Below are 18,796 nucleotides of genomic sequence, written 5' to 3' on the forward strand. Positions count from 1 at the left end.
AACATCAAGGTCGTTAAAGGCAGAGACGGGAAACGTTCCAGATTACAGGAGGCTAAAGAGATGGCAATACGGACCCCCAGTCTGGATGCTGCACTGGGGGTGGGGGTGGGGGGCACGCTGTGAAAGGCATGGCCACGTCACTTGGCAACATGGGGACCCTCAGAGTAGACAAGGTGAAGCGACCGGAGCCGCGTTTAGCGGCAGAGGTTGAGAAGTGTGCCGTCACTTTAAATGGGGGGTCCCTTTATTTTTAGGAAACACACAGCGGAATGTCTAGGGGCAAAGGTCTGCCGGGTGTGCGGCTTACGCTGCAGTGGCTCAGCAAACACTGCTACGTGATTGCACATACGCAAAGGGGTACACACGGTGAAAGGACCGGGGGCAAAATGTTAACGATCAGCGAATGGCAGATTCATAAAGAGCACGTGGATGTTTCCAAGCTCATTCTTGTTCTTGTTATTTTTCTGCAGTTCAAAATTTATTTCCAAATACACAGTTAAAAACAACCCCTCACACAGCTCTGAGCTATGCCTTCAGCCGAGTGGTCTTCAGCGGTGAGTCCCGTCCCCCCCCCCAACCCCACGCCCACCCCTGGGGACACACCCCTGCTTATTGTAACACAGGGACACGGGGCTGCAGTCCCCAAGAAGAGGCCAGGACACTGCTGGACGTCCTACAGTGCCCACGGCGGCCCCTCCACAGCCCGATCTGGCCCCAAATGTCAGGGCTGGAGAAACCCTGCTTCCCGCGGATGGCGAGAGAGAACACTGCCCCACCACGGACAGCCGGTGGGGGTGCCAGGAAGGGGAGCCCCATCTGTGGGAGGGTGAGCCCAGGCAGCGCCCACTGATGTTAGACACACACCTGTCCCTGTGTTAAGGGCTGAACTGAGTCCCTGAAACCCAGATGCTGGGGCTCTCCGCCCCAGCACCTCAGAATGTGACGTTTGGAGAAGGGACCCCCGAGGAGGGGGAGTTCCAGTGAGGCTGTCAGCGTGGCTCCTACTCCCATAGGGCTGGTGTCTCTATAAAAGGAAGAAATCTGGACAGAGAGAGAGAGAGAGAGAGAGAGAGAGAGAGATGCTGGGGATGCACAAGCCCAGAGGGAAGACCCTGTGAGGGCAGGCGAGAAGGTGGCCCTCTGTAAGCCCAGGACCGGCCAGCCCTGTCCACACCTTGACCCAGTCTTTCTGCCTCCAGGACAGCGACAGAAGCTTCTGTGGCTTAGGCCACAAGGCCTGTAGTATTGTGTTCCGGTGGCCTCTAGCAAATGAATGCATCCTGGAGATTAGCACACAGAGATGCAAGTACTTGTAGGGGGGGTTCCAGGGACGTGTTTGGAAGACTGGCCCAAACCCGAAGCAAAGTAGATTCCTGGCAGTGGAAAAGTGGCAAGTGCACACCGTGGGGAATGAAGGACAGATCCAAAATCTGAGGATGAACTGTTCCAGCAGCTGCGGAGGGGGGCTGCCGTGGGGAACTGAACGGGAGAGGCAAGAGTGCAAGTGTGCCATGAGCCCCCGAGCTCGCACATCATGATGAGCCCCTGCTCCAGAAGGAGACTGGGAAAACCAGAATAATCCCTAGACTATTCCCACCAGCCACAGGTGGGAGGGGGCCAAGCAAACGACTCCTTCACAGAGGACCAGGGCCTGTGCAAAGCCCACGCGCCATGCCCAGCTGTGGAGTGAGAGGTGTGAAGACTAGAAAACAACACAACTTTAAGAAACTGTGAAAAAAAGACCAGCCCCAAGATTGGTGGCATGGGGAGCCGGATGGAGAGCAGGCTGTTTGGCGGAGGAGGCGGCCAGGCTCCACTCAGGCCCAAGCTGAGCACTCACACGTTCTGATCAATTCTGATGCGGCCCTGCTAGGATCCCCATTTCCCAGGTACAGGAACTGAGGCTCAGAGAAGGCAGGAACTGGCCCAGGGTCACACAGGAGAGCACGGCAGAGCTTCCTGGGGCCCCAGGAAGTCTGGCTTACGCGCTGCTCTTGGAACCATTCCACGTTTCTGCCACTCGACTTTTATTTATTTGCATTTTTTAATTTTTTAATTTAGATTCACTTAATTAACATGTGACATATTACTGGCTTCAGAGGTAGAGGTCAGTGGTTAGCCAGTCTTATATAACACCCAGCGCCCAGGACGTCATGCGCCACTCGACTTTTAAAGGCAAAATTGTCAAGGAAGAAGGATTGACTGTTCCTGTTTCAGAATTTGGTGTTAGATTTTAAAACAGTAATAATAACCAGGAAAGGTAGGGCAGATCTGGGTTGATGCAGAATGTGTACGTGCACATGTGGGTGTGGGTGTCTGTGTGTGTGTACGATCCATCGCAACGCAGGTTTTATCTGTGTATACAAATGAAAGTCTGTGTTTTGCAGATAGAGAATATATCTTAACTTAGGCCTGTGGAACATTTACAAAAGCAATGCTTTTATGTTTGCACTTGGATTCAGAGAAAATCTTTACTGGAAAAAAGCAACTATTTCACAGGCCGTATCTTCTCTCTATAAGCCTGTTAAATTAAAAACAACAGAGATAAAAAAACATCTTCTGAGAAAACATCTCTTTAGATTAAAGAGAAAGTCAAAACATAAAATAAACACGATCAAGAAAGCAAAGACAAGGCACATATTTCATGGCAAGATCTACACCGCAGCTAACGCTGCGATCAGAGGAAAACATCTAACTTCTAAAATGCCATGTAGAAAAAAGACTTTAAATCAGCCAAGTGTTACTCTTAATTACGTTTTTTAAAAAGCGAATTAATCCAGGAGAGGGAATTAATAGACATAAAAGCCCAAGCCAGGGAAACAGAGAACGTAGATAGCCAAAAGGTAATTTTCGGGTAAGAAAGTAAACATATAATGAAATAAAATAAAATGGATAGATCCCTCATGAGACTGGGGTCCGGGGCGGGGGTGGGGGGTGGCGGTGGGAGAGGAGGGCGGGAAGCAAAACCATTAAAGCTCCAGCAAGAAACAAAGAGCTGACCAAGACGGAAGAACATAAAATCACTAGAAGTAACTTTGTTGCTACCAAGTAGCAACATAATTGCAACCCTCGAGGATTAAATAGCAATGAATACATTACCCCGAAGAGGCAGCACATTGATTTAGAACAAATTAGCATAAAACAGACTAAAAAAGAGATTAAAGATCTCCTTTAACACATGCACCAGCCCAGATGGTTTTACAACTTTGCCGCGCTGTTGAGCCTCCGAGAAGGTGATCCCAGCGCTCTTTTCAGGCTGTCCCGGGACTCGGCGGCCTCCGTCCGCACACACGGGCGGGGGCCGCGTTCCTCGTCCTCAGGGCCTGAGCTGTGGTCACGTCCACGATCGCTCGGCCGCCTGGGCCCCGAGGGGACAGTCTGGCGCGTCAGTGGCTGTCTGGGGCACACACCACACTTCCTCGAAGCAGAGCCCCACGCAGGGACGCCATCGGTTTGCCCATCTTTTGCTCTTTAACGACTGCAAACATCAGTGCCCTGATCGTGGGTCATTTTGCAAATGTGCAACTTGAGTGCATTACATTGCTCGGAGGGCTGAAGGGCACGTGCATCTTGAATTTTCATGCAAATCCCCTGAAGCATCTCTGCGTCTCTGGGCCAGGCGCTTGCACCAGCGTACCCTTCCCACACCTGTGGCTGGGCCGAGGGTTTCCGAGCACAGTGGCCCACGGGTGACTCTCCGCAGAGGAGCCAAGCTCCCAGGGCATTGATTTACATTTCTGTGATCATAACTGACGTTATCAGCATCTGTGCCTCTGTAGGAATCTCAGTATCTCCTTTTTCTAGAGTTGTTTTCATGTCTTTTATCCTCTCGTCTTCGGGACTTAGAGTGTTTCCCAATATCCTGATGCAGTTAGCCCCATGTGTATGATATGAGCGGCTGCTGTTTTCCCCAGATTATCATTTTAAAAGTTTTTTTTTTTTTTTTGCTATGCTAAATATTTTATGTTTCTTTTCATTGAGGCCTAATGGACATGTAACAAACTGCCCGTGTTTACAGGGTACAATTCCGGTAACTTCTGACACATGAAACCGTCAGCACAATCAGGATCGTGAGCGTACCTACCCCCCTGGGTCCCCTTGAGCCCTTCTGCACTCCTCCCAATCTGATCCCTGTTCCCTTGCATCCCAAGACAGCTGCCTCGTCCTGCTGTCATTCTAGAACAGTCTGCAATTCTTAGAGTTTCATATAAATAGAATAAAGCACTATGTACTCTTCCCCCACCCCCTTCTCTCTTTCTTTGTTTCTTCTCTCTCTCTCTCTCTCTTTTTTTTTCCTTTTTTGGTCTGGCTTCTCTCACTCATCATAATTATTCTGCTATTTGTCCAGGCTGTTGTGTGCGCTCATGGTTCATGCTTTGCTATTTCTGAGCATCACTGTGTGGGTATACCGTGATTCAGATAACATTTTGTCAGATGTTGATGGGCATTTTCCATGTTTCCAGTTTTTGCAAAATAGCTATGAACATATTCCACGGATGAGTGTCAGTATGTGTGTCTGGACACGTATTCAGGAATTAGAATGGCTGCATAATATGGCAGGTGCACATACAACGTTTTAAGACACTCCCAGTCTGATTTCCAGAGTGGCACCATTTGCAGCTCCACCAGCAGAGCACGAGGGCCCCAGCACCGCATCCTGGGTGGTAACTGCATGGGTGTTAGCCTCTTCCCCTGTAGGGCCACAGCACTTGGTAAAATGAATATAATAATTGTATAGTAATATCTCATTTGAGGTTTTAACAGGCATTTCTCTAATAACTAGCAATATTGAATATATTCTGTGCTTTTCCATTTCTTTTCTTTGATGATTGTCTGTTCCATCATTGCCTGTTTTTGTCTTCTTATTGCTTAGCCGTAAGCATCCCTCTTATATTCTGGACACAAATCCTTTATCAGATGGATGGTTTGAAAATATTTTCTCCTTGTCTGTGCTTTGTCTTTTCATCCTCTTAATATTGTCTTTCAAAGAGATTTAATTTTGAAAAGTTCAAATGGCTGGTTTTTATGGTCGTTCATGTTGCCAGTGTCATGTTCAAGAAGCCTAGACCTCAAAGTCACAGAGATTTTTCTCTTGCATTTTCTTCTGTAACTTTTATTTTTAAGATTTTATTTATTTGAAAAAAAAAAAAAGATTTTATTTATTTGAGAGAGAGAGAGAGCGTGCACAAGCAGGGTGAGGGAGAGGGAGAAGCAGGCTCCTCGCTGAGCAGAGAGCAGACACGGGGCTCAATCCCAGGACCCTGAGATCATGACCTAAGCCGAAAGCAGCTTCTTCACTGAGCCACCCCAGGTGCCCCTTTTCTGTAACTTTTAGACTTCACCTTTATTTTCATGATAAATTTTGAACTGATTTTTATATATGATGCAAGACATAGCTCCAGGTTCATTTTCTGGCAGGTGGATGGTCCCGTTGTCCCAATACTGCCTTTGCACCTTGGTCAAAAGTCACCTGTCCATGTGTGTGTAGGTTTATCTACACTCTATGCTGTTTATCATTTATTTACTTATCTCTATGCTGGGGCTAGTCCTCCAACTTTGTTCATTTTTAAATGTTGTTTTGGAACTTCAGGGTTATTTCCATGCAAATTTCAGAACCAGCTCATTAATTTCCACAAAATGCCTGGTGGGATTCTGACTGTTATTAATTGAATTTAAAGATGAATGTTGAGGCTGGTGATTGTGAGCACAGCGCACCTCTCTGCTGACCTAGAGATTCTGTGGCGCCTCTCAGCAACGTTTTATGGCTTTCAGCGTGCAGTGCTTGCATCCTTTGCCAGATTGTCCTCAGAGTATTTCATGTTTTTAATGTTACAGTAAGTGGTATTTTTCTAAAAAAAAGACTTCATTTATTTATTTGAGAGAGAGAGAGAGAGAGATTGAGAGAGCAAGAGCAGGCGGAGGCAGAGGGAGAAGCAGATCCCTGCTGAGCAGGGAGCCTGCCTTGGGGCTCGATCCCAGAACCCAGAGATCATGACCTGAGCTGAAGGCAGACTCTTCACCAACTGAGCCTCTTAGGCGCCCCAGGAACTGGTATTTTTAAAATTTTGACTTCAGATTATTTGCTGCTAGAATGAGGAGGTAGAGTTGATATTTGCAGGTTGCCCTGGCTCTGTCCACACCTTGGTTCTGGTGATTGTCTTGCACACGCACCAGGTGTTCCGCACAGAAAACCACGCCACCTGCAAACAAAGAGAGCTTTACCTCTTCCTTTCCTATCTGGATGTCTGGAGTGTCTTTTCCTTGACTGTTCCACCAGCTGGAATCTCCAGTTCCGTGCGGACTAGAAGTAACAGGAGCAGGGACCCTTGCCGTGTTCCTGATCCCAGGGGGAAAGCAGCCCATCTTTCTTCACTAAGCTCACGAGCTGAACTCTACATGTTGATTGCCTCTATGACACAGAGGAAGCTCCTTAGTCTTTTCTATCTGCTGTTGTAATGAATGGCTGACCTGAACCCTGGTGCAGGTACCACAAGGGGGCCTGGGACCCTGTTCTCATCCTGAACAAGGAGCTTTTCCCTTGGCTCAGGTGAGACAAACCTGGAAGTCACAGAAGATTTGCTCCGACTCCTTGCAGTCAGTGCTGGGCTTCATCCTCAGGGTCCCCAGAACATTCCCCAGAGTAACCCAGGGGCTCACTGCAGACACGCTCCTGGGCCTTCCTGCAAGCCCCTGACTCAGAATCTCAAGGGGCCATCTCTGAAATCCTCCTGATTTGAGGGACCCTCCCGGGGAAGTTCTGACCTGGAGCATCACCACCTTGTCCTCTGCCAGCAGGAGCTCATGGCTCCCCTTGACAGGAACATTGTCACAAAGATGAGGACTTCTGTTTCCAGTAATAAGTGGCCCTGATGCCATCACAGGCCTCTCTCTACAAACTCCCAAACAAACTTCCTGAAATGACCAAATGTCTTCTGTGGGCTCCATGAGGGCGGCCCCAAGGCCCAAAAGTGGAGCTGCTGCCACAACGCAGACCCATGTGGGCAGTCCCGGGCATCCACTCACGGTGTGGACTGGACAAAGAAGCCGGGCCTGGAACCAGCACGAGGCAAGAAGTGGGGACCAAGACTCTACCTACAAACTGGGCTGCCAGGAAGTCAAACAGATGGTAGGAGGGAAGATGCAAATCACAGAAACTACGCAAGATGGAAACCAACTGCCAACCTAGGCATGGCAGATGCAGAGAAGAAAGAAAATCGGTTCGTATTGGCCTGTGTCCTTGGAGTAAAAGCAAAACGTGTCCTCTTGCTACATGTGGATGGGCTTGTTCTCAGGGCTTGTATTTATACCACATGGTTATCTAGAAAACCCCACACCACAAACGTTCTGGACAGCTTCACGGGGTCACCCTGTCCAAGGAACAACTTCTGCAGAACAACGTCCCCTCAGGGGACATGGGAGCCCCACAGATGAAGACCTCCACCAACCATAGGGAAACAAGCCATCATGGGAAAGAGCTGGGGAAGCCACAGCGAACAGAGGTAGGCTCTCCACAAACTGCGGGTGATGGCGTCACAGCACGGGTGATGGTGTTGTGATATGGAGGATGGCGTCATGACATGGATGATGGTGTCATGGCACAGATGATGGCGTCATGGTACGGGTGATGATATCATGACAGGGATGATGATGTCATAGCACAGGTGACAACATTGTGACGTGATGATGACATAAGCACGTTCAAGTGATCCAGAAATTCAGAGCTGTACGCTATGCAGAGGGTACACGCTGTGAAGATCAAGTGAATCGAGCCCTCACATGAGGACGTACAGAAATGAAAAAATGTGAAATCCTTGAAATTAAAATGTCAGCAGGTAGACTAACCTGGCTGGGGATCAGATGCCGGCGCAGTGAGGTAACAGGAAACAAACCGCAAGGAAGGCCATGTGGAAAGACCAAGCAGGAAAGTCCCAGAGCCAGCCATGGAGGTCAGAACGAAATGGCCAAAGGGACGTTCCCAGGGCAGATCAGAGCCCTGAGGGCAGGTGGTACATTGTGACACATTTGTACTAATTTCCAAACTGGATAAAAGACATGAACCCTTAGGTTCAGGAATCACAACCAATGGCAGGACAGACAGAGCTAACGCCTCCCTGCTTCACTGTGGTGATGCGACCCAGCACTAGAGTCAAGGAGATGCACCTGAGATCCCCAGGGGACAAGTCACTCACTCGGGGTGGCCAGAGAGCCGGACAGAATGTGTATGCTGGCCCCTGCAGCACACCTGCCAGTGTTCACAGGGAATATGTATCTCAATCCGACTGTTCCCCAACCAGACCACCACCCAACAGCAAAGGCAAAATATAAAGATTTCAGACAAATAAAAACTGAGTTGATTGTCGATAGATCATCACTGGAGGAACCACTAACCACTCAAGGCCCTTCAGGAAGAAGGACGTTAAACTCAAGCTCTGAAGTGGAAACCTAGCAAACCTGTTGGTAAATGTAAGCACATCTCAACCACATACAAGTGACTAACTCAGAGGATTGTTTAAAAAGACAAAACCTAAACAGAGGCCAACAGCAGCTAACATGGGGAAGGGGCGCAGGGTGGGATCCGGGGCACTGGGTGGGAGACAGGGTGTGGGGTGGGATCCGGGGTGCTGGGTGGGATCTGGGGTGCCAGCCCCAAGACAGCAGCTGGTGGAGCCCTGCAGGACCCTCACTATGTGCACAGCTGCCAACTGAGGGGAGGGAGGAGGGTGAGGCCTGGCAGGTGTGGCCAGGGGCACAATGCCCCCTGCAGACTGCACCCCACAAATTAGACTCACGAGCGCCAGGCTCTTCTGTGAACATACCGCACGCAGCCCCGGGCTCCGCGGCAGCGCATCCCCAGCACAGCTCCCAGGACTTGCTCGCCTCTGACGAGTGTGTGGTGGGAGTGAAGGCCTCTCTGTACCCGGCGCCCCCAGCATCTCACACTGCCCTACCCTGGAGGGTCGCACCCAGGCTGCCCAGGGTCCGCAGGCCCCTCTTGCTGGCTTTGGCTCCTCTGACCCCCCGCCCCACAGGGACCATGTCCCACCAGCTCGTCCTGCCGGCCTCCCATCCTCACCATCCTGGCTGAGGCTCAGAGAACACAAAGCTGACTGCAGCTCCTCCTGCTCTGTGGACTTCCAGGGCCCAGGCTGGCTGACACCTGCAGGCTCCTGGCACGTCGGCACCGGCATGCCAGGCGCCCACGTGGCCTCTCTCTCCACGAGGAGGGCAGGCTTGCACCCACCTCACACGAGGAGAACACGTGGCATCCCTAGGCTGGAGACCACGTGGAGCCGCACAGAGGCATGGTTGTCCCCCATCTCCATCCTGCTGCTTACCCCCCCAGCCAGCTCTACTCAGCACTGGCACCTCCTCCTCCAAGAAGCCTTCGGGACCACCCAGGCTGAGCCTGGCACCAATACCCCAGACGTCCACATGCTCCACTCCCTTGCTGGTGCCCATCTTCCTCCCTGGATGCCAAGGATCCCCTGCCACCCCCACCCCATGGGCCTCCACCCGGCCCTGCATGCAGGGGGGTCCTGAGAGCAGACTCCAGTGACCAGGACAATGTGAGCAGCTGGGGGCCTGGAACCTGCATAGGGATGGGAGCCTGCTGGGCAGGGCTCCCTCTGTCCACACTGCCTGCCACCACAAAGGGTCCTCCTGCGGGCCCTTTCCATGAAAACAGGAAACCCGCCTGGGAATCACAGGGGCACAGACGAGGCTCTGCAGGCCGTGAATGTGGGTGGGCAGCCCTTTCCCGGACCCTGGGTGTCACAGAACAGAAGCTCAGAGACACGGTGAGGTTGGGACATGGAGAGAAACCACGGAGCTGGGGAGACAGCTACAGGCCAGTGCTGGGATGGAGATGGCACCTGCCTCACATGCCCCCTGGCGCACCCAGATGCCACCCGCGGGCGAGGCTCAGGTGCAAGGCCTGGGTCCTGCCCGGGGGCGGAACTCAGCACAGCTGCTGGCGTCCTGCCGCATGGGGGCCGAGCGGCAGGCCCTCCTGGCACTGCTCCCTCCCCCACCAGGGCTCTTGAGAGTCCCCGCTGCCACCCACGGGCTGGGGGCCACTCGGGGCCCCCGGGGGCCAGGCCAACGGCTCAGGCACGAGAAATGCCGCGGCTCCAGGCTGGGCTGACTTATCGCGTCGGCGGGAAAGCAAAACTCCTCCGTGCAAAAGCATTCCACAAAGGGCGCCTGACTTTCCTGCTCTCATGCCTCGTTAACATTCCGCAGGCATCCCCGGGTACTTAATAACAGCAAACAGTCTGAATGGAGCGCTCCGCATTCAGCAAACAGCCAGAGATGCTTCTACCCACGGCCGACCTGCCCATTAGCATTTACAGAGAGCCCCCATCTGCATGGCGACAATGGTCCTGCCCCTGAATCCGGAGTTGGGGGGGGTGGGCATTTGTTGGCACAATTGTCCCTTGTGCCCACTCCGGGGGGCGGGCGGGGAGCGCGTCCTGGGGACTCACCAGCGAAGTGGCCAGATCTGAGCCAGAGCGGAATCCCAACAGCGTGTGATGGGGCCAGGATGGCCCCATGCCCAGTGGGGTGGGCGCCCCGGCCCGGTCCGCAGACGGCTCCGAGGAGCAGGGAGCGGCTGCAGCCCCTGCCTGGAATGCTTTCTGCCAGGGGGGCTGCGATCAATGTGGGGGGCACATCGGGGGTCAGCCGCCTGAGAATGGAGCACTTGGCAGGGTGGGCACCCATAGGCACAAAGGGTCAGGAACAATATGAGCCTGTCCCTCTGCTACAGTCGAGATGGTGACACTACCCTTCCAACTGCCGAAGAGCTGGCATGTTCTGGTGGGTGCCGGGCAGAGGATGACAGAAGAGCAAAGGTACATGGTGCCGAGGAATGGGCCAAGTGTGGGTGCACAGTGTTGGCTCTGATGCCCCATCCCCGCGCCACCAGGAATGGGGGGGGTCACATGTATGGGCCACCTCCTTGCTGCCAGCCACATGGCATGACCTAGGCAGGCCGGGCACCCGGCAGCACAGAGTGTGGGACAGAGCAGGACAGAGGGTCCCTCCAGGGTGGGGTCCCACCTCCTCAGAAGTACCTGCCTTTGAGCTGGGGGTGTGGGGAGGGCAGGACGTTGCCGGGCAGACGCTAGGTCAGGGGAGCCGAGCGCCCGTCCCTGTCCCCGCAGCACCACCCCGGGCGAGGGTGTCTCACCAGAGCTGTCACAGTTGTCCACGGAGAAGTGGTCTGGCCTCCGCTCCTCCGAGACGGGTTCGCACGTGATGTGGGGGACCGTGAGCATCTTCTCTCCGGGGCTCACCCCGTTGTCCTTGTCTTGTTTGAACTTCTTTCTCTTTACCTAAGATGATGAATAATAAGCTGGCGGTTCCCAGGCATCCGCCGGCCCCAGAACCCCCTGGCGGTCCCCGCTGGGCACCTGCCAGGGAACCAGACCTCGGGGGCCAAGTGCCGGCACGGTCGCAGGCAGACAGGGAGGGCCGTGGCGTGGTGATGCTGCCGGGGGCCCCGTGGGGGGCTCAGCACAGGCGCTGCCCGGGAGCTCAGGCTGAGGGGCGGGCGGACAGGTAAACGTCCAAGAGTGCACCAGGGCACGTGCTGACAAGGGCCGCAGAGCGACGGCATGTGGGGGGGGGGCAGCAGGGGCTGGTGAAGACCCCTCTGAGGAGGTGACTGGGAGGAGGTGGAGGGGTCTGGGAGGGAACAGAGAGTGCAGGGGCTTTGGGGGCAGCTGGCACCCGGGAGAGCTGGGCGCCCCCAAGCGGGAGTGGGCACCACCCTCATTCAGCATGCCACCCGAAGCCTGTCCGAATCCCCTGCACACCAACCTCAAGACCCTCTTCCCCGAGCTGGGATGCCACCTCTGACCTGACAGACACCCACTGTGCCCAGCCTGACACCAGGGCCCTCTCCAGAGCCTTCTCTCCCACCACTGGCCAGAGCCCAGCTCATCCTGCTCCTGGGGCTGCTCCTAGGGGCCTCGAGCCATGGGGACACTGGGGCTGCAAGGCCTGGCACAGATGCACCCCCGCCCCAGGGCCTGTAGTGGTGATGCCCCAATGTGGGCTCAGATGAAACCCTAGGTCAAACCCTGCCCAGGAGCCGTGGCCCCCGAAGCCTCCCCACCCACTAATCACTAATGGGGATCCCATCCACCTGCAGGTGCAGATGGGGGCCGTTACCATGACAGACTTCTTGGGCTTGGGGCTGGGAGAGAGCAGGGCATGGCTCCGGGCGGGCTTCCGGACGTAGATCTTCCAGGTGGAAGAGTCGGGGTTCTCGGCCGCGTAGCACCTCCACGCCGTCTGAACCAGCACAAGAGAGAGGCAGTCAGCTACCCGCTGGGCCTCCCGTGGGAGCTGCAGCTCCCCCATCCTGCCCACACCCCATCCTGCATGCCAGCCCCCCATCTCCTATGGCTGATCCTGCACCAGGCAGCCTCACGCGCTGGCTGGTACTCACAGCTCAGACATCACAGAGGCCCTCACCTGTGAGCACCGATGCACCTGCCAGCATCTCCCCAACCTGTCTCTCCCACAGATGCACAGACACCCATGGCTGCCTCTCCTTGGGGCTTGCACGGCGAGTGCAGGGATGGCCACAGAAACCAAGGGCGCCCCGGGCTGTGGGCACCAGGCAGGAGGGCCTGGGAAACAAGGCCCCTCCCAGAGGCCCAAATGTGGGCTCCCAGCACCGGACACCGTCCGTAGCCGTGGGGAGCCTCTTGATGTCATGCGGGTGCAGAAGGCCTTGGGCCTATGCTCTAGAGAGATGCCCCTGTGGCCACCACGCAGGGAGGAAGTGATGCCACAGCAGGGGATCCGAGGGGAGGACACGCCATGTCTGAGTGGGCAGTGGGGGACCGGTGGGGTGCCAGGAGCCTCAGATGAGGACGCATCCTAGTGGTGTGGCTGGCCACGGGGCTGGCAGGGCTCCCGGGGAGCCGTGACATCACCCACGATGGGGACCTGGGCAGGCCTGGCCACCTTCATGCCGTCCATGGGACAGGCCACAGGCCTGGCCCCTCCGAGGCTGACTCACCACGTCCACTTCCCACCTTCCCCAGCAGTGGGCATGTGTCCTGCCCACAAACGTATGGCCTGGCCACTACACGTCCCACACCCTGGGGCCCTGGTCCTCCTGTGGCGGGCACGTCTGCACCCCCATGAACATTCCACTCAGACCTGGTCTTTTGCAGGGGTGCTTGCCCCTAAGGCCCAAGGCTCAGCGAGGAACCCGCCACGCTCCCCTCCCACAACAGTCTGCCCACAGCGGCCTGGGCTGGTTTTACGGCCTGATTTATGGTCTCCCCGAAAGGAGAAGGCTGTGGGGCTGTAAAACCAGGCCTGAGGGGGCCCAGCCCCTCGGCTTTATGGCCCCTATTTCCTTCCCGTCCAGGTACACCGTCCAGGCCCCAGACAGTGGGTTCCGGAAGGGCTTCAGAGGGATGAGGGGAGCCCCTGGTTGAGCTGAGGCTCCCAGGTGGAGCAGCGCTTGATGGTGGCCACCCCTCATGGGGCCCTGCCTGGGGCAGAGGGCGCAGGAGACCAGGCCACAGGGGTGACCCAGGGGAGCATCCAGTGCTGGATACAGCTGCCCTGCTGGGCAGAGGGTCCCATATCCGCGGGTGGATGATGCTGAGCCCCAGGACCCTCTGGGACCCAGTTTGCAAATGGTTATCCGCCTGAGTCTTTGTGTGCATTAAAAGGCTCAGCGAGCCTCTGGTGTGTCCAGGAGCTTGGGTCAGAGAGCAGAGCGGAACATCCAGGAACTCAGGACCCCCCCCTTCCCCATTGCTCTTAGGCTTTGCTGCCACCAGCCCCCCAGGCTTGTCACAGCCTCCCTAGGGTCCCCATCAGGCACCAAGGGGCCCATGAATCCAGACGGCAGCCATGCTATCGGCTCACCAGTCCTCACCTGCTGCCACCGGGGAGTCCTGAGCCCCGTGCAGTGCCAGGGACACTCAGAAGTGCCCATGCTGCATAAGCAGAGCCCTAGCCACCCTGGGACATGGCCACACAGGGACCCTTCCCCTTTGCCTCCCAGACCTGCTCCAGTGCAGAGCAGAGGGGTGGCCACAGGAGGAGAACGAGGAACAAGACGCCAAGGCTGGCCACTGTGGTTGAGAGGTGAGGGGCCCACAGAAAGACCACCCCACCCCGGGACTGGCCAGGGCACATCCTGGCCCCCTGGCCTGCTCAGATGTGACTTCCCACAGAACCCTCGAGGAAGGGATATGGGCGCCCCGCGCTCCAGTGCCCACCCTGTCAGACCACCTGCATGTCCCAGGAGAAGGCACGACGGGTGTGTACGTCTGTGTTGCCAAATCAGCTCATCTATGTTCCAGAAGGATCCGCACTGAGCTTCACGGCCAAGAGCAGTTCCCAGTTCTGGATCCCCAGAACGGACACTAGCTTGTGTTCACCCGCAGACGCGAGACTGGCCATCACAATGGCAGGTGCCGTCACCTGAATGAGCGAGGCTGCCGCCGGGATCTGCCTATTGAAGTGCTTCTGTCTCTGCTTCTGCTGGACCTTTAGGGCGAAGCCAGAGCCGAGAATCCCCTGGGGAGGAGCAGAGGCCAGGGTTCACGTCCACGCAGGCAGCCACTGCCTGGCCGGCCTGTGGGACACGGGAACTAGGGAGACAGTGCGGGTGTCGGGGAGACAGGGTGGGCAGAAGGTAGCCCTGTGGGAGGGTGTGCAGCTGCATCCCTGGATGGACAATGGGATGGACAGGACCCACTCGTCAGGGAGGGAGCTCCCCATCCACCTAGGGGATCAATCATACATGCACACACACATACTGTACAGCACGTGGGCAAACACTGTAGACACACAACCCAAATGCACATACTATACACACAGCACACACGAGAGGTGCACACGTACTGCATGAGTTTATATGTAGGTGACACATATACACACAGAACACGGACATGTGTCCACATGCAACACACAATACGTGGTGTGTGTATGTGACTCGTGCACATAGTAACACATCATACATATGCCCACGTGTGTCCATGAGGACACATGTAACACACACACACCTATGTGCACACACTGGGAATGGGGAGGTATAACCCTCACGGTGATTTCTGGGGAGGACCTGGCCTGGCCTGGCCAGGCCTCACCAGGCACACAGCCTCTGCCTCTGCCTTCATGCGGCAGCTGCTACTGGTGTCTCCCCGTGGCCCCTGGGGCTGAATATGCCGGCCTGCACCCCGCTGTCTGCTACCAAAGACCCCCCCACCAACACCCCGGCTGCTGCCCACACCTGCTGCAAAGGGCCCCTGGGGGTGGTGGAAGGTGAGCTGGGCCTGAGTGGGCCTCCCTGGGGGCACCCAGCACGGAGCACCTACCGCTGGGAGCGCAAAGAAGGAGATGGCAAACACAGAGAAGCAGGAGGCGATGGTCTTCCCAACCCACGTCTGGGGCACCTTGTCCCCGTAGCCGATGGTGGTGACCGTGACCTGTAAGAGGGGCAGGGGTCAGTGGTCAGGCCCGGAAGCTCGGGACGGGCGACCGTCCAGCCCAAGCCTGCTGCTCAGCTAACATGGAGCTCCCACCACTGTCGCCAAGACAGCCGAGGCTCGGCCAACATCAGTGTGAGCACTGTGGATGGTCTGGTCTCCCTGCGCCACCGCCTGCCCCATCCCAGAGGAGTCCTGTCACCCAGGCCACCGACGTTGCTGTGTGGCGGCCCCCAGGAGGCCGGAAGCTCCCACCGAGGCTGGTCCTCCACCAAGGGGACAGGGATGACGCGCGACTTCCTGACACCACCCTGGGCACCAGATGTCTCAGCCACCCTTCTTCTGAGAGAACCAGACGCAGCTCAAGCCTTCTTCTTGGTGGGGGAGCAGAGCGTCGGAGCTTGTGGCAGGACCACGGGCTGCCCCTGCCCCGCCCCGCCCCGGGCTGCCCTCCTGCTGGCATCTGAGGTTTGCTCCCTGGGGCCTCCAGCTTGAGTCTGAATATGACATCCTGCAGGATCCGAGACCCCGGCCTGGCTGTGCCAGTCACTCAGCCCCAAGTCCCCAGCCCACACCTGCCGGCACGCTGGGCCCTGGGGCTGCCTGTGGGCTTTGCAGGAGGCGGCTCTGAGCTTAGCCAGGGACCCAGGACAGTCTAACTCACACACATCTTGTGGCACACACTCATACCCGCACACCAGGGCAGTAGGCACGGTGGCCCAGAGTCCCCGTGTCACTTCCTGCCTTTGGAGGTCACCTGGCTGCCACCTGCCCACCCCGCGGTCAAGCCTGTCCTGTTCTGAGCAGCCTGGCTTCTCTCCTCTGGAGCCTCTGGTGCAGCGCCAGTGAGAACCTCAAATTCAGGAAGGTCTGCATGGAGCCTTCACTTGACCCCCTGCCCCGAGGAGCTGGTGTGGGGCACGGGGGACATAGCATCAGGGCCCGGAAGGCCGACAGACTCCAGCAGAAGGCAAGGCCCAGAGAGGAAGCGTTGAGATCTGCGGCAGTGACTGCCAGGCTGTCCCGGGGCCCCACCAGGTGCATCCCACCAGCCACAGAACGCGGAGGGAGAGACCCAGTGGCCACAGCCAGGGAGGGAAACACATGAGCGCTTGGAGCCGCCGGAAAGGGTACAGGCCTGTGGACACAGCAGTGGAGGCAGGTGCATCACATGCGGGAGGCCGAGTCACACCAACGAGCTTGTCAGCACACAGACCACTGCAGGCTAGTGCTCGGCCTCTAGGACCGGGGCTGGCCACTGCTGAGCCCTGCCTGGTGCGTGGGCACGGCGGCCTGACCACGTGTCTGCCAGTGGTCCTGGCACTTCTGTTTTTTTTTTTTTTTTAAGATTTTATTTATTTATTCATGAGAGACAGAGAGAGAGAGAGAGAGAGAGAGAGAGGCAGAGACACAGGCAGAGGGAGAAGCAGGCTCCATGCAGGGAGCCCGACGTGGGACTCGATCCCGGGACTCCAGGATCACGCCCTGGGCCGAAGGCAGTGCTAAACCGCTGAGCCACCCAGAGATCCCCGCTCCTGGCACTTCTACAACTTCACTGTCCCTCAAAACACACATCCACAAAAATGCTGAGCTGCCCATGGCCCAGTCCTTTACACGGACCCCATGAGCGCATGGAGGTGGGTGTGGACCCACAAATGTGCCTCCCACATGTGGGACACAGCACACATGCAACAGCCTGATGGGCTCGGGCAGCAGCATGTGGCACGCATGTGCATGCATCTCTTACACCACAAGGTGCACAAGGAGGGGCCAGTGCCCACGGTGAGCCCAACACACTCCAGGCTCACTCAGCCCATTTCCACTCATGCCACACACACTCGTGCCGTGCACACCTAGACCACGGTGCAGGTGCCCTCAGGGTGGATGGAGCCAGACCACCCTGGGGCCATGGGCAAGGCTGAGAGCCAGCTGCAGATAAGGGGGCCCCAGGGAAGCCTGGAGCCCTGTAGTCTGCAGGGTGTCCTCTCTGGACAGACTGTGCCCCATGTGTGAGGCCTGGGCCCCAGCCGCCCCTGCAGAGGGCCGGGGCACACAGAGCAAAGGCAGGTCTGGGGCTGTAAAGGGGGTGAGGGCATCTGAGAACTGAGCCCTCTTTTAGGAAATAAAATTTTTTGTTATTTTATTTATATCAACATAGAAGGGGTCTGTTACCATTTTAATGAATACTGAAACAATTTTTAAATTCCCCGGTCTTACTCTTCTATGCATTAAGCATTGATAGGTATGACCCACATGAACAGAAGCTCTCCAGGGTCTGCGGCAATTGTTAAGAGTGCCGAGTGGACCCAAGACCCGTAAGTTTGAGAGCTGCCGGGCAGGGAGAGGCAGGGGCGGCCAGCAGGCATGCCTACCTCAGGTGCCAGGTTTAAGGGGGTCCCAGAAAACTCAGACATCAAGACAAATAATACATAATACAACCTTTTAAATTATCAAAATTAATACCAAAAGAATCCCCGTGATGATGGGGCAGCGAATGTCGGAGGCACGGTGGGGTGGGCCACAGGCCAGGGCCCCCAACACCATCTCCCTGAGCAGGTTGACCAGCATCCTGGTTCCCCTGGCCCCATGACGGCTGGGGTGCCTGTGCTCCCCACAGCAGGCCAGCAGAAGTCAGGGTGCCCGGCCAGGCGTCCCCCACCCTGCGGAGGGCACACGCCTCTCAGACCCTGTCACAGAGCTGCTTTGTCAAGTTAACGACGTCGTTTGGCCCCGGAGGAAATGGCCCATCCCCTCAGAGCTGGTGCTTTTCCTGAGTTTACAGACACAGGCAGCTCGGATGGCCCGTCTCCAGGACTGGGCTTGCCGTGCACACCCCGACCAGGGTGATCTGGGGCACAGAGCTGCACATCGCAGGCCCACAGATGTGGGGAGACACAGCGTGGCCACCGCGGCCCTCCGCTGGGCGCCAGCCACCAGGCAGCAGGGGACGGGGACGGGGCTGCGGAGGCAGGCGGGAGGGGGACCGAGCTGTCCTCGTCCTCTGGATGCCGGCACCGGGTGTGTGCTCGCCTCTGCGTCTTCGCTCACATTTTGAGGCATGGTGGAACCTTCCAGATCCCTGACCCCCACACTTTCTGCCCTGAGAAACTGGCACTGGTGTTTTGTTCTGCTTTTTAAAGCAGCGTCTGGGAGGCCAGCCTCCGGCGAGATGGGCAGGCCAGACCAGAAACCTTGGCTGCACAGAAACCCCCAGGCCGGACCCATCTGGAGGTGTCGTGGCTGTCTGTCCACATGTGAGTGTGACGGCAGTGCCAGTGTAGACGCTTCAGGGCTCGTACCACCAGACGTGCACCGACTTGGCAAAC

At 56.5% G+C, this 18,796-nt stretch overlaps 1 protein-coding gene across 3 annotated transcripts in view; it reads right to left on the bottom strand.

The window, feature by feature from the left end:
- The window catches only part of KCNQ1 (potassium voltage-gated channel subfamily Q member 1), a 323,311-nt gene that overhangs the window by 214,041 nt on the left and 90,474 nt on the right, over nt 1–18,796 (bottom strand). For all 3 annotated transcript variants that reach the window (XM_077862849.1, XM_077862848.1, XM_077862850.1), the window contains 4 exons: nt 15,360–15,470; nt 14,464–14,559; nt 12,178–12,300; nt 11,192–11,336 (listed from right to left, as the gene is read on the bottom strand). In XM_077862849.1, the coding sequence (XP_077718975.1) occupies nt 11,192–11,336; nt 12,178–12,300; nt 14,464–14,559; nt 15,360–15,470 (475 nt within the window). The remainder of the gene's footprint in view (nt 1–11,191; nt 11,337–12,177; nt 12,301–14,463; nt 14,560–15,359; nt 15,471–18,796) is intronic.

This window comes from Canis aureus, chromosome 21 (assembly GCF_053574225.1).
Source record: "Canis aureus isolate CA01 chromosome 21, VMU_Caureus_v.1.0, whole genome shotgun sequence".
Taxonomy (NCBI): Eukaryota; Metazoa; Chordata; class Mammalia; order Carnivora; family Canidae; genus Canis; species Canis aureus.